General features: G+C 41.0%; 1 protein-coding gene across 1 annotated transcript in view; it reads left to right on the forward strand.

Annotated features, from left to right (window-relative positions):
- Positions 1 to 5,786: 5,786 nt before the first annotated feature.
- LOC112244810 (receptor-type tyrosine-protein phosphatase gamma) overlaps positions 5,787 to 14,924 on the forward strand; it is a 295,615-nt gene continuing 286,477 nt past the window's right edge. Inside the window, exon 1 of the mRNA XM_042299158.1 lies at positions 5,787 to 6,405. Within this exon, the coding sequence (XP_042155092.1) occupies positions 6,321 to 6,405 (85 nt within the window). The 5' untranslated portion in view covers positions 5,787 to 6,320. The remainder of the gene's footprint in view (positions 6,406 to 14,924) is intronic.

Genomic DNA, 14,924 nt, shown 5'->3' on the forward strand with positions numbered 1-14,924 from the left:
GGTCTTATTGTTACCGCTGTAGCCATTAGCTCACTATTTTGACAATCAGCTAAATTACAAACACACAATTTTTACAAATGTACATAGTGCGTGACGCATGCTGAACGCTGGAACAAGAGTGAACTTGGTTTGTTGTTTCTGAAAGTTTCTTAAAAACTATTCTTGAAAAAAAATGGATAGTAGCCTAACTGTTTTGGATCCTGCGACGAGGTTAGACTCAGTTGCTGCAACCGCTACTATGTGCCTAACCCTAAATTCTGAAGAGCTGATGCTTAGCAAAGCAGCTAGTCTAACTGCTAGCTATCAAGCTAGCCAGGCTTGTAAGCTGTTTAAATCCCTGCTATTTGTTGGTGTTTCCATCATTCCTGAGAGCTGTGCTGGCTGGAATTGTGTGAAGTACCAGCGTTCACCAGCTACCATCATTCCGCCCAAAGAAGGTTGGAGTAATGGAGAGGACAGTGTCTCGCTGTCACAGGTGTGTCATCTTTTAAATCAACAATAAGATGTCTACAAGCAATTATTATAGCAACAAGAAAATAGCTTCAATACGTGTCCAAATACTGGTGGACTCAACTAACAAAAGAATGGACAATCTGACCAAAGACCTTAAGAACAGTTTGCAGTTCTCCCAGGGTGAGGTGGATGAAAAAGACTTGCAGCAGGATGAAAACAAACTGTAAGTCTACATGAGATAACATCAGCACTGTCTGTGAAACATTATTACAGATGACTGGGGGGTGGGACAACCCAGGAACAACAATATCGTTGTGGATGGCATACCAGAGTCTCCACTTGAGACCTGGACAGGGTCTCCTGAAAAAGTTGAGAAAAATTATCACAAAAGGCTGCAGATGGATCACACGAGGATTGAGGTTGAGCGTGCCTACAGGTCTGGAAAACCTGTAACGAGCCCAGGTAACAGACCTACGTCGATAGTGGTCAAGTTTCTAAGGTGCAAGAACAAGATGGCTGTTCTGGAGAGAACCAAGAACTTGAGAGGAACCAACATCTTCCTAAACAAGGACTTCTCTGAAGCTGTGTGCAAGAGTCTGAAAAAACCTTGCACACCTATGAAAGCTGCCAGAGAGCATGCGGACATTGTCCACCTTCCCTCTCAAAAGACTGGGAGGAGTGAGAGAGCCAAGCTTCCTGGTCAGTAGCTTCAGCCCAACATCACATATACACTGAGTATACAAAATGATAAGAACACCTGCTTTTCCAATGACATAGACTGCCCAGGTGAATCGAGGTGAAAGCTATGGTTGTTGTCCTGGCACCACACTGCCAGTTCTCTGACCTCCTCCCTATAGGCTGTCTCATCATTGTCGGTGATCAGGCCTTCAACTGTTGTGTCGTCAGCAAACTTAATGATGGTGTTGGAGTCGTGTTTGGCTACGCAGTCGTGGGTGAACAGGGAGTACAGGAGGGGACTAAGTACACACCCCTGAGGGGCCCCAGTATTGAGGATTAGCATGGCAGACATGTTGTTGCCTACCCTTACCACCTGGGGGCAGCCCGTCAGGAAGTCCAGGATCCAGATGCAGAGGGAGGTGTTTAGTCCCAGGGTCCTTAGCTGAGTGATGAGCTTCATGGGCACTATAATGTTGAACGCTGAGCTGTAGTCAATGAACAGCATTCTCACATAGGTGTTCCCTTTGTCCAGGTGGGAAAGGGCAGTGTGGCGTGCGATTGAGATTGCATCATCTGTGGATCTGTTGGGGCGGTATGCGAATTGGAGTGGGTCTAGGGTATCTGGGAGGATGCTGTTGATGTGAGCCATGACCAGCCTTTCAAAGCACTTCATGGCTACCGAAGTGAATGCTACGGGACGGTAATCATTTAGGCAGGTTACCTTCACTTCCTTGGGCACAGGGACTATGGTGGTCTGCTTGAAACATGTAGGTACGACAGACTCAGTCAGGGAGAGGTTGAAAATGTCAGTGAAGATACTTGCCAGTTAGTCCGCGCATGCTTTGAGTACACGTCTTGGTAAACCATCTGGCCCCGCAGCTTTGTGAACGTTGACCTGTTTAAAGGTCTTGCTCACATCGGCAACCGAGAGCATTATCACACAGTCGTCCAGAACAGCTGGTGCTCTCGTGCATGCTTCAGTGTTGCTTGCCTCGAAGCGAGCATAAAAGGCCTTTAGCTCATCTGGTAGGCTCGCGTCACTGGGCAGCCCGCACCTGGGTTTCCCTTTGTAGTCCATAATAGTTATCAATCCCTGTCACATCTGACGAGCGTCAGAGCTGGTGTAGTAGGATTCAATCTTAATCATGTATTGACGCTTTAGCAACTAGCTGTCCTCTTAAGAGGAAACTTCTAACTGTGACAAATGCCGGTAATATGACCCAGGTTATCGCTCAACCATCAATCAATCAATCAATCAAATGTATTTATAAAGCCCTTTTTATATCAGCCGATGTCAGAAAGTGCTATACAGAAACGCAGCCTAAAACCTCAAACAGCAAGCAATGCAGATGTAGTAGCACGGTGGGTAGGAAAAACTCCCTATAAAGGCAGGAACCGATGAAGAAACCTAGAGAGGAACCAGGCTCTGAGATGGTCAAATGTTCATTGATGACCAGCAGGGTCAAATAATAATAATAATCACAGTAGTTGTAGAGGCTGCAACAGGTCAGCACCTCAGGAGTAAATGTCAGTTGGCTTTTCATAGCCGATCATTCAGAGTTAGAGACAGCAGGTGCAATAGAGAGAGAGAGTCAAAAACAGCTGGACTGGGAGGTAGCATGTCCGGTGAACAGGTCAGGGTTCCATAGCCACAGGCAGAACAGTTGAAACTGGAGCAGCAGCATGACCAGATGGACTGGGGAGAGCAAGGAGTCATCAGGCCAGGTAGTCCTGAGGCATGGTCCCAGGGCTCAGGTCCTGGGGGAGGGAGAGGGAGAGGGAGAGAGAGAGAATTAGAGGGAGCATACTTAAATTCACACAGGACACCGGATAAGACAGGATAAAAACTCCAGATATAACAGACTGACCCTAGCCCCCGACACGTAAACCTTTGCAGCATAAATACTGGAGGCTGAGACAGGAGGAGTCGGGAGACACTGTGGCCCCATCCGACAATACCCCCGGACAGGGCCAAACTGGCGGGATATAACCCCATCCACCTTGCCAAAGCACAGCCCCTACACCACTAGAGGGATATCTTCAAACAACCAACTTACTACCCTGAGACAAGGCTGTTGTGTTGGATCTGTGACATCCACTTGTATTTATCATATCTTCAGAGCTTTCTTCCAAAGCAATATCAGTTCCCATTGGCTGTATTGACCATAACACAGTGGCAATAACAACGAAAGCCAAACCGCCAAAGGTAATTTATAAGAGATCATACAAAGGAATTCTCAGGACTCTTTTGTGAATCCAGATGCAGCACTGGAAGTATTTGTAAAATGATTCATGCCAATAATTGACAAGTATGCACCTGTTAAGAAATAACTGTGAGAACTATTAGAGCCCTCTGGATTGAGATGAATTGAAAAATTGTGTGGTTCAAAGAAATTATGCAAAGGAGGTGGCAAACAAGTTAGGCTGCTCAGCAGATTGGTCGACAATCTGTAAATTGAGAAATGTTATGACTAAACATAACAAAGAAGAATAAATTATAATACCAAACCAAGATAAATGACCCAAAATACAATGGAAGAAGACTTTATATAATAATGGGCAGAAAACCCAATTCCTCTCCATCGTTCATTGAAGTTGATGAGTCATTTATTTAAAAAAAAACATTTGATATTGCCAATCATTTCAATGACTATTTCACTAGTAAAGTGGAATATCTAAGAAGTGAAATGACAACATTGAAACATGAACAATCATATTTTTGAAAAATATATATAATAATGAAAGAGAAGCATTGCTGTTTTGAATTTGGTCAAGTTAGTGTGGGAGTGGTGAAAAAACTATTGTTATCCATCAATAATGATAATCCACCAGGTATAGACAACCTTGATGTAAAACTATTGACAATTGTAGCAGAGTATATTGCCACCCCTATTTGCGATATCATTAAACAAAGCCTAAAGGAGTGTGTGTGTCCACAGGCATGGAAGGATCTAAAGTAATTCCACAGCCTAAAAATAGTAAAGCATCCTTTGCTGGCTGTAACAGCCGCCCAATCAGTTTGCTGCCTCCTCTTAGTAAACTGATGGTGAGAATTGTGTCTGACCAAATACAATGCTATTTGTCAGAGAACAAGTTAACCACTGACTTTCAGCATGTATATAGAGAAGGGCACTCAACTTGTGCTGCACTGACTAAGATGACTGATGATTGGTTAAAATAAATGGATAATAAGATGATAGCTGGAGCTGTATTTTTAGATTTCAGTGCAGCCTTTGATGTTATTGATCATAAATTGTTAATGAAAAAACTATCTTGCTATGGCTTTACATCACCTGCATGCCAGTCTTTCCTGGTTGAGGGTTGACAAGAGATGTAATGGTTCTCTTCTACAGTAGTATGTGTATCATCCATTCCAATGGCTTCTGGTTTAGCTGTTATAAATTGTCCCTCTAGTGGGCAAAGTTAGCACATTATTCGGTAGACCTACATTTTGGTGTGTTTAGTCGGGCTGTGTTTACACAGGCAGCCCAATTCTTTTCTTTATTTTACACTAATTGGTCTTTTGAGCAATCACATCAGATGTTTTCACATCAGATCTTTTTCAGAGCTGATCTGATTGGTCAAACAAACAAGAAGTGAAAAAAATATCAGATATGGCAGTGGTGGAAAAAGTACCCAATTGTCATAATAATTGAGTAAAAGTAAAGATACCTTAATAGAAAATGACTCTAGTAAAAGTGAAAGTCACCCAGGAAACTTCTACTTGAGTAAAAGTCTAAAAGTATTTGGTATAAAATATAATTAAGTATCAAAAGTACATGTAATTGCTAAAATATACTAAAGTATCAAAAGTAAAAGTATAAACCATTTAAAATTCCCCATATTATGCAAATAAGACGGCACCATTTTCATGTTTTTTTTTTTAATTTACAGATAGCTAGGGGCACACTCCAATATTCAGACATAATTTACAAACGAAGCATGTGTACTTAGGGAGTTTAGTGAGTTCACCAGATCAGAAGCAGTAGGGATGACCAGGGATGTTCTGTTGATAAGTGCGTGAATTGGACCATTGTCCTGTCCTGCTAAGCATTCAAAATGTAACGAGTACTTTGGGGTGTCAATGAAAATGTTTGGAGAAAAAAGTACAATATTTTCTTAAAGGAATGTAGTGAAGTAAAAGTATTCAAAAATATAAATGTAAAGTACAGATACCCCCAAAAAACTATCTTAGTACTTTCAAGTATTTTAACTTAAGTACTATACCCCACTGAGAATTGGGCTGCCTGGGTAAACGCAGTCTACAAGTAGCATACATTAGTAGGTGGAATAAATAACGCACTGTGTTCAGATTCTAGCCTAAAGCCAAAGATGTCCATAAATAACGTTTAAAAAAAATATTGTTTTATTCAAAACTATTGACAACCCCATGTCCGTTATGGATATGTAGCATAGACAACAAGCAATTTATGGACAGAATCGAAATTATCCTAAACAGGCATATGTTTGTTAAGGTAGATTTATATAATTACCCACTCAACTGACAGAGGCTGTTTTATGTTGTAGTGAAATATAAAAACTTGACACAATGTGTTGGTGCTGCTGTAGGCTTTTTAGAGCGTTAAAGCTTTCCTTCGGCGCTAGGATCCAGCGTCCTGAGCTCAGATTTTACCTCCCGCCCCATGCAGCTCGCTGTATTCTAAACCGTCCGCCAGAACACTCACATGCATGCCGCTACTTCCTGGACGGAAGAATGGAACCAGAGACCGTTCGGTACGTTTAGAAAGTCTGTGATGGAACGCTTCCAGCACTGCCTTTGCAACATTCTCTCTACATTCATAAGTGGCGCCGCGGGTCACCGCTGAATGGACGAACATAATCAGTAGCCTATTCTTCGACCATTTTTTTCCTCAAGTTGACGAAATTGAGTCGGGCTCGTTGACTTTCACCTATATGATTCACTTTGGGAATGTAGAAAGAAAGCTTGGATGCATGTGGCCGACTGTGACAAAACTATTTTTCTGCGGTTCACAGCCATAGATATTCCTTGAAACAGATGCTTAATTGGCTTCAAGTGAATTGCCATCAAACTACACTCCATCTGACACTACAGTTGGGTTTGCGCCCTATGTGCTAACGTCTGTTTTCTACAATCAAGTTTATGTAATTTTGTAGACTCAAACTTTGTCACCCGTTGCCTTCTTGTTGCTCTCGATGAGTATTTTGACATGCGGAGAATACTGGAACCGAGTCACTGGTGGACCTTATCCATAATTTGTTCAGCCTTGGCCGTGTTTACCGACTGTCATCCTGGTAAGTCGTTGCATTGTTTGCAATATTGTAAACTATTTGTTCACTGCAGTGTGTGTCGTGCTTATATAGGCAACAATGTTCATCTATATTTGTATTAAAATCAAGACCAGGGAAATAACATTTCCAATTTTGCCCTGATCACGAAAAGATAACAGGACGAGAAGACTTGCTGCTGCTAGCTACTGCCGCATGGAAGATGAGATATTCATCCAACATACATAAGTGATTCCTCACGAAACCCAGCCAAAAAACCACCATGATTTTGGGGTTTTTCATGAAATGTAATCCATAGCATAGTCATTTGCAGCAAGGAGTGTTGACATATATTTGACATTTGTATCTAATTGCATAATTGAGAAATAATTTCCCAAATTGCCATATTTTTTTACATTTTGGATAAATATGTCATAAATGAATTGTGTATTAATTATGTATTACAGCCTGATTAATCAGACTACTTCAGATGAAACATTATGGACTGGTGTCTAAATAGTTGGGGGAAAAATACTTTCCTGTGGATATTTTGTCTCAAATTACTCTACCAGTGAACCACAAAGACAACCAACCAGTAGAGTAAGTTTAAATGTAATTTATTCAACATTTTGTCTTGAAAGGAACATTTACAGGATTTTGCAGGGATTACTTTCAGGCTGTATATACCAATGAATTGTGTATTACAGCCCGATTAATCAGACTACATCTGTAGGTGCTACAAAGCAAACATTGGTGTCATATGAAGCTTTACCTCTTGCTCTGTAATATGAGTAGTATTTTGATTTCAATAACTTCTTTATTTTTTACATTCATGAAAATCTATTTTTTGATTTGGCAATTAAAAATATATATATTGTTAAACATAATATATTCTACGGCAGGGTTCCCCAACTGGTGGCATTCTGCCCGCAAGTGGTTTGATTTGGCCCCTCAAGATTTTGCTTATTTAATTTCATTGTTGGATGTAAGACTGTAAAAGCACCAGGAAATCAGCTCTTTGTGATTTTAATTTAAGAATCTGTTTCCAAGTATTCCTATGCCTAATAGAGAGACACGTGATCGTATACAAATGTAAGCAAGGTTTAAAATGATTACGTTTTAGTCAAACATTATGTCTGTTTGGGTTTCTTGCGGTCAATTTGCAGTCTACAAATTATTTGTAATTATGTTCCGGCCCCCCAACCATCCGCTCAAGAAATAATCATCCCACAGCTGAATCTAGTTGATGATCCCTGTTGTACAGGCATATCAAAGTTCCAGAGTGGGGATCTCTGCTACTTTTAGAGTTATGATCCAATTTGTAAGCATTACCATCAGAGTGAATGTGAAAATGGATTTTAAATGGTCTTCCAGCTGCTGGTGATTGGTAGAATGTTCAATGAGACAAGTAAATGGAGGGATGTGATTGGTTACATTGCCTACAATGCAAATTACTCTATAAAATGGGCCCTAAATTTAAAACTAGCGGAGATCCCATTCTGGAACTTTCATATGCCCATAGAGTGAGTATATTATGTTCAACAATATTTTGAAATGTTTGCCAAATCAACAATGGTATATTTTCAATATTAATGTTTTATATTTTTCAATATTCATAAAGAAAACTGCAATAAAAAAAAATACTCATTGCACAGCAAGTTTTAAAGCTTCATATGACAATACATTTTATTTGTAGCATCTACAGATGAAACATTATGCAGTCTTAAGTACGCCTGGGTAATGCCAAAATGACATAAATATGCCGACTTTGATTAATTATTTCTTAATTATGCTTTTAGATTCAAATGTCAGATATATATCATTAACCATCCTCCCTGCAAAGGAATTCTATGGATTACATTTGGTGAAAATCCCCAAATCATGGTATTTTTTTGGATGAATCACTCATAATGTGACTTTGCTAAAAGTGGCAGAAATTTCAACAATGAAAAGATTGACATTTAGTTTCAATGTAGAAGAATGAGTCATTCATGTTGTCGTAACCACCCATGGGAAATATTAGGTTATGAAATGGTTTCAGTAAAGGAACTGAGCAGTATCTGCGGGATGCTTGGCACATGTAGCCTACAGAAGGTGTGACAGGGTGGCGGTGCCTGTCCGGTACTTTGGCAGGTCTGATGCACAGACATGCAGTGATGTAACAGCAGGACTGAAACCACAGAGAGGAGGAGGGATCACATCTCCGAAATTCTCGCGGTCACTGCGCATGGCCATCCAGAGCCAAGATTTTAATGGATCATCAGAGCCTAGCACTTTGATAGGCTAGGCTATAATTCTGAGTGCAAAACACAAAATAATGGCTTGTTTGAGTGCATATAGCCTTAAAAGAACTAGCCTACCTCGTTGTTTTTTAAACTTCACGTTTTGGACTCGACGTGTCAATGTATGGCTCATACATGCATAATGAACGATCTACAGAGTCCTCTCTCAGCGGAAAAAGCCACAGAATCCTTGCATTATAACCTACTTTAATTTACGGCGTGAGATTATGCGCTCGTTCCTGTCATGTAGTGAACGTGACCTCTGAAGCAAGTGTGTTGAGTGGCTGCATGCGCTTAACGTTAGCTATTTTGATAACAGCGAAGATATTTGAACCCGTCGGATCAAATCCATACATCAGAAGTTAGAATGTATCCGAAATAAGAAGTTAGAGCTATTAGACCTTGGTAGAAACTTAATTTCTCTTTTTCAATACATTTCCCTACAAAACAGAAAATGTTGTGCGCTAAAGATGGCGTTGTAGCCACACAAATATATTTAGAAAATAACTGTCAACCCAATCAGAAAAACTGCGCTGGCAACGTTTAGCTCCTAAATTGTGTCGCTGGTCAATTTTTGGAATATATTGCAAAGTATGCTATAAGTTTCTTACCAGCCGCGTGTCCATCGCCCATCATGACACAACACACACATTGATGTGTTCAAGAAATGCAAAATATTGGCCTACTTTTCTGTTTGTGTTGACCATCCATCCAAATCAAGTAATTCCATGTGTCCAACTTTTGTCCATATACATGTTCACACAGGTATTCCATGATATGGGGTAATAATCCAACACTGCAGTTGATTGCCAGAGATCATCATTCATTGCATAGGCAAATGCTATATATAATCAATACACAACTTTCAAGGTAGTAGGACATTTGATGCAAACATATAACTAACTTTTCCATTGTAAAAAATGACATTATCACATTAGCTTGCTCGTTTGCCATACTAGTCTGAGACCATGCATGCAACTACGGGAAGTCGGGAACTGACCTGCAACAACCAATTGTGATGGACAATGTTGATTGGCAGGCGGAATACTGTCCATTGAGGTTGCAAAGTTAAAGTGGGAGGCAGGATTAGGTCGGCCCAGTATTGTCCAATGAGGTCCACACCATATAAACACCAGAGGTCTTTTTGAATTATTTTTGCGCCCACGCCACAGAGCCTCAAGCACAATGACGTGATAACTTTGTGCACAATTATCAGGGACACGTTTTTGCTTGTGAATGCTACTTTCAAAACTATTGGCTGAAATGATACAAAGCGTATGGAAAATTTCAAAGGAGAAGTTAGCTTTTTAATTTTTTTTTACAACCAAATCTCTTTTTTTGATGTAAATGACATGTTATAGAAGGGTACAATTTTTTTTATAGCAATTTCACTTGTTTTTGAGAAATTTACCCCAACCAGCGACTCACTTCCTCATCCTTTTTGTGCGGTACGTGGGCTCTGAAAAGACATGAACAAATGGTCTAAAACACTCAAATACGTCCTCGAGCTTCCCCCCCATCACTGTGTAGCCTGCTTCTATAATGGACGGAAAGGTATCGCTCAAGTAGAAACAAAATTGAAAATATCGTTGTGGATAAAGTTCGGAATGACACAATTTAACGTGTACAACATCTAAAGACCTGCATCACTATACTGAGAGCTTTTCCGTTTATAAAAATACTTACTTGGGTGTTTTTTTGGAACATTTCTTCATGTTTTTTCAGAGCCCCTGTACTGCACAACGAGGATGAGGAAATTATTTGCTGGTTGTGGTAAGTCTCTCAAAAACAATTAACACACCAATTACAGGTGTGTTAAAAGGTGGTTCTCAAAAAGCAACATTCTCCTGTACACAACCACTTCATGGAGCAATTCAAGGGGATGTACTCATGACATTACATTGTTGCAACTTGTGGTTTCTAGATTAGACCGTGTATCATTCTGATGACCTTGATGGAAAGTGAACTGAAAATGAAACATGCAAGTCGGTTTATTAGCTACATTGTTATAATATTGCAATAATGTTATTAATGCATTGATCTGTTCTCTGCACAGCTGAACTCTGAGTTCAACTCAGCTCCTCTTTGCTGTCCTCTGTAGCAGTCACATTGAGATTCAATAGTCAATCCTGTAATAGTTTTCCATTGTGGTTGTCGCGTGGGTCCTAGAGGAGCTGTTCCTTAGACCGAGAGATTAGAGATGCATACGGTAAAGAGAGAGATCTAACAATGAAAATGCCATGGAAATGCATGGGGAAAAGATCCAGGATCCCCTCATTGCAGTGCCCCCTATTTCTGAAACTTTCCGCTGCCATTGTCGCAACCCCTATTACCAGCCTGTTCAACCTCTCTTTCATATCGTCTGAGATCCCCAAGGATTGGAAAGCTGCCGCAGTCATCCCCCTCTTCAAAGGGGGAGACACCCTGGACCCAAACTGTTACAGACCTATATCCATCCTGCCCTGCCTATCTAAGGTCTTCGAAAGCCAAGTCAACAAACAGGTCACTGACCATCTCGAATCCCACCGTACCTTCTCCGCTGTGCAATCTGGTTTCCGAGCCGGTCACGGGTGCACCTCAGCAACACTCAAGGTACTAAACGATATCATAACCGCCATCGATAAAAGACAGTACTGTGCAGCCGTCTTCATTGACCTTGCCAAGGCTTTCGACTCTGTCAATCACCATATTCTTATCGGCAGACTCAGTAGCCTCGGTTTTTCGGATGACTGCCTTGCCTGGTTCACCAATTACTTTGCAGACAGAGTTCAGTGTGTCAAATCGGAGGGCATGCTGTCCGGTCCTCTGGCAGTCTCTATGGGGGTGCCACAGGGTTCAATTCTCGGGCCGACTCTTTTCTCTGTATATATCAATGACGTTGCTCTTGCTGCGGGCGATTCCCTGATCCACCTCTACGCAGACGACACCATTCTATATACTTTCGGCCCGTCATTGGACACTGTGCTATCTAACCTCCAAACAAGCTTCAATGCCATACAACACTCCTTCCGTGGCCTCCAACTGCTCTTAAACGCTAGTAAAACCAAATGCATGCTTTTCAACCGATCGCTGCCTGCACCCGCATGCCCGACTAGCATCACCACCCTGGATGGTTCCGACCTTGAATATGTGGACATCTATAAGTACCTAGGTGTCTGGCTAGACTGCAAACTCTCCTTCCAGACTCATATCAAACATCTCCAATCGAAAATCAAATCAAGAGTCGGCTTTCTATTCCGCAACAAAGCCTCCTTCACTCACGCCGCCAAGCTTACCCTAGTAAAACTGACTATCCTTCCGATCCTCGACTTCGGCGATGTCATCTACAAAATGGCTTCCAACACTCTACACAGCAAACTGGATGCAGTCTATCACAGTGCCATCCGTTTTGTCACTAAAGCACCTTATACCGCCCACCACTGCGACCTGTATGCTCTAGTCGGCTGGCCCTCATTACATATTCGTCGCCAGACCCACTGGCTCCAGGTCATCTACAAGTCCATGCTAGGTAAAGCTCCGCCTTATCTCAGTTCACTGGTCACGATGGCAACACCCATCCGTAGCACACGCTCCAGCAGGTGTATCTCACTGATCATCCCTAAAGCCAACACCTCATTTGGCCGCCTTTCGTTCCAGTACTCTGCTGCCTGTGACTGGAACGAATTGCAAAAATCGCTGAAGTTGGAGACTTTTATCTCCCTCACCAACTTCAAACATCAGCTATCTGAGCAGCTAACTTCAAACATCAGCTATCTGAGCAGCTAACTTTGAATACCACCACCTATTTCTGCTGCTGCTGTACATAGTCTATTGGTAAATAGCCCACCCATTTTCACCTACCTCATCCCCATACTGTTTTTATTTATTTACTTGCTCTTTTGCACACCAATATCTCTACCTGTACATGACCATCTGATCATTTATCACTCCAGTGTTAATCTGCAAAATTGTAATTATTCGCCTACCTCCTCATGCCTTTTGCACACATTGTATATAGACTCCCCCCTTTGTTTCTACTGTGTTATTGACTTGTTAATTGTTTATTCCATGTGTAACTCTGTGTTGTCTGCTCACACTGCTATGCTTTATCTTGGCCAGGTCGCAGTTGCAAATGAGAACTTGTTCTCAACTGGCCTACCTGGTTAAATAAAGGTGAAATAAAAAATTTAAAAAAAAAATTGCCCCCCAGAAAAATGTTCTTAAATTTTTAGGCTATTGTTTATGTGTGTATTTCAAACTATGTTGAGTTAAAAATTGGAGTATCGTTATTGTTTGGAGGTCAACCCCATTACATGTTCATGACATCGTCACCAATCAATTGCTTTACAGTTAAAAACGACTTTGAATACCACCACCTATTTCTGTATCCTAGCTATGCTACCAGCTTGTTACCACTTCTAAACCTGAAAAGGGACAACTTCTAAATGTTATGCAGCAAAAACAACCAAATATTTTCAAATTGGTCCAGTTACAATATTTAAATCATGACAGATTTGACGAATATCCACTTTGTTAGATTAGATTTGTTGAATGTGGGCCAATCTGGCATGCTCCTTCCAGCTCCCACGGTCTGCGTACCATTGATCTCTTTACCGCATCTATAAAGTGTTGGTCCCATGTTTCATGAGCTGCAATAAAAGATCCCAGAAATGCTCCATGTGCACAAAAAGCCTATTTCTCTCAAATTCGGTGCACTAATTTGTTTACACCCTGTTAGTGAGCATTTCTTATTTGCCAAAATAATCCATCCACCTGACAGGTGTGGCATATCAAGAAACTGATTAAATATCATGATCATTACACAGGTGCACCAAGTTGAGGGGAATATAAATGCCACTCAAATGTGCAGTTTTGTCACACAATACAATGCCACAGATGAGGGAGCGTGCAATTGGCATGCTGAATGCAGGAATGTCCAACAGAGCTGTTGCCAGAGAATTGAATGTTAATTTCTCTACCATAAGCCACCTCCAATGTCGTTCTAGATCATTTGTCAGTACGTCCAACCGGCCTCACAACCGCAGACCACGTGTAACCATGCTATCCCAGAACCTCCACATCTGGCTTCTTCATCTACGGGATGGTCTGAGGCCAGCCACCCGGACAGCTGATGAAACTGAGGAGTATTTCTGTCCGTAATAAAGCCTTTTTGTGAGGAAAGCAATATAATATTTTGATTACCCAAACTTAATCTTATTTACCTTCATTATTTTTGTTGTATTACTTTCCCATTAAGACAAAACTGATCCATTACACATGTGTCATCATGGTGGCCTCTGACTTGTGATCAGATTCACTCAGGTGGACCAAATTTGAACTTTTTTCAATGCTGGATTGAATGTCATTGAGAATTTTTTTTTTTTTTAATTGCGCAAACATCCTTTCTGAAATCCATCCAAGAAGTAATCATCTAGTTTTTCATAATTATCTGTAATCTGATTACAATATTTTTGCTGGTAATGTGACTGATTTGGTATTTATTTTAATATTTTTTATGTAATCAATTACTCCCCAACCCTGGTCATGATGATCACCTTATCCCCCTGGTCACATCTGGTTTGCACCGCAACCCATCACCTGTCCAATCAGCACCCAAGCTACAGAGATAAGGAAGAAAAACAGAATTATTCTGGTACTGTCTGGGACACATTTCACATCAAATACAGTATTCATAAAGTGTCTCAGAATAGGAGTCCTGATCCCCAAGTCCATATAATCTGATTCATGATGATCTAAAAGGCCAAACTGATCCTAGATCATCCAGCACTCGTACTCTAGTACAGTTTACAGAGGTCCAGAGGGGTATACTACAAAGGAGGATCAATGACTAACCAGAAATAACCATTAATTGTCTGGGTCATTTAAGAAAGCTTAACTTAGATATGTTTTTTGTTTGTTGAGGATATAAGACCATACCCATTCCAAGCTTATCTTTCAAAAGGAATATGAAGTTATTTAAGAATATTTAGGCAAGTTGGCTGGCTAACCCATTGATCCTGCTTTGTAGAATACCCCTCAGACCTCCAGTGACGGGGAGAGAGTAGAGGCATACTGTAGTCAGGAAAACATACTCTGTGTTCCATCCACTCTCCTCCTGTAGCTTTATTAGAACCGTGATGAATGTCCAGGCAATAAGGCACTGTCACCAAAGGACGAATACCGCTGCACTCAAGGACTCAACCATATCAATAACTGTCCTCCATCCCTCCATCCCCTCCTCCATCCTGCCATCCTTCTCTTAAACAATCTCTCCCTGACATGAGC

Source organism: Oncorhynchus tshawytscha, linkage group LG02, assembly GCF_018296145.1.
Source record: "Oncorhynchus tshawytscha isolate Ot180627B linkage group LG02, Otsh_v2.0, whole genome shotgun sequence".
Taxonomy (NCBI): Eukaryota; Metazoa; Chordata; class Actinopteri; order Salmoniformes; family Salmonidae; genus Oncorhynchus; species Oncorhynchus tshawytscha.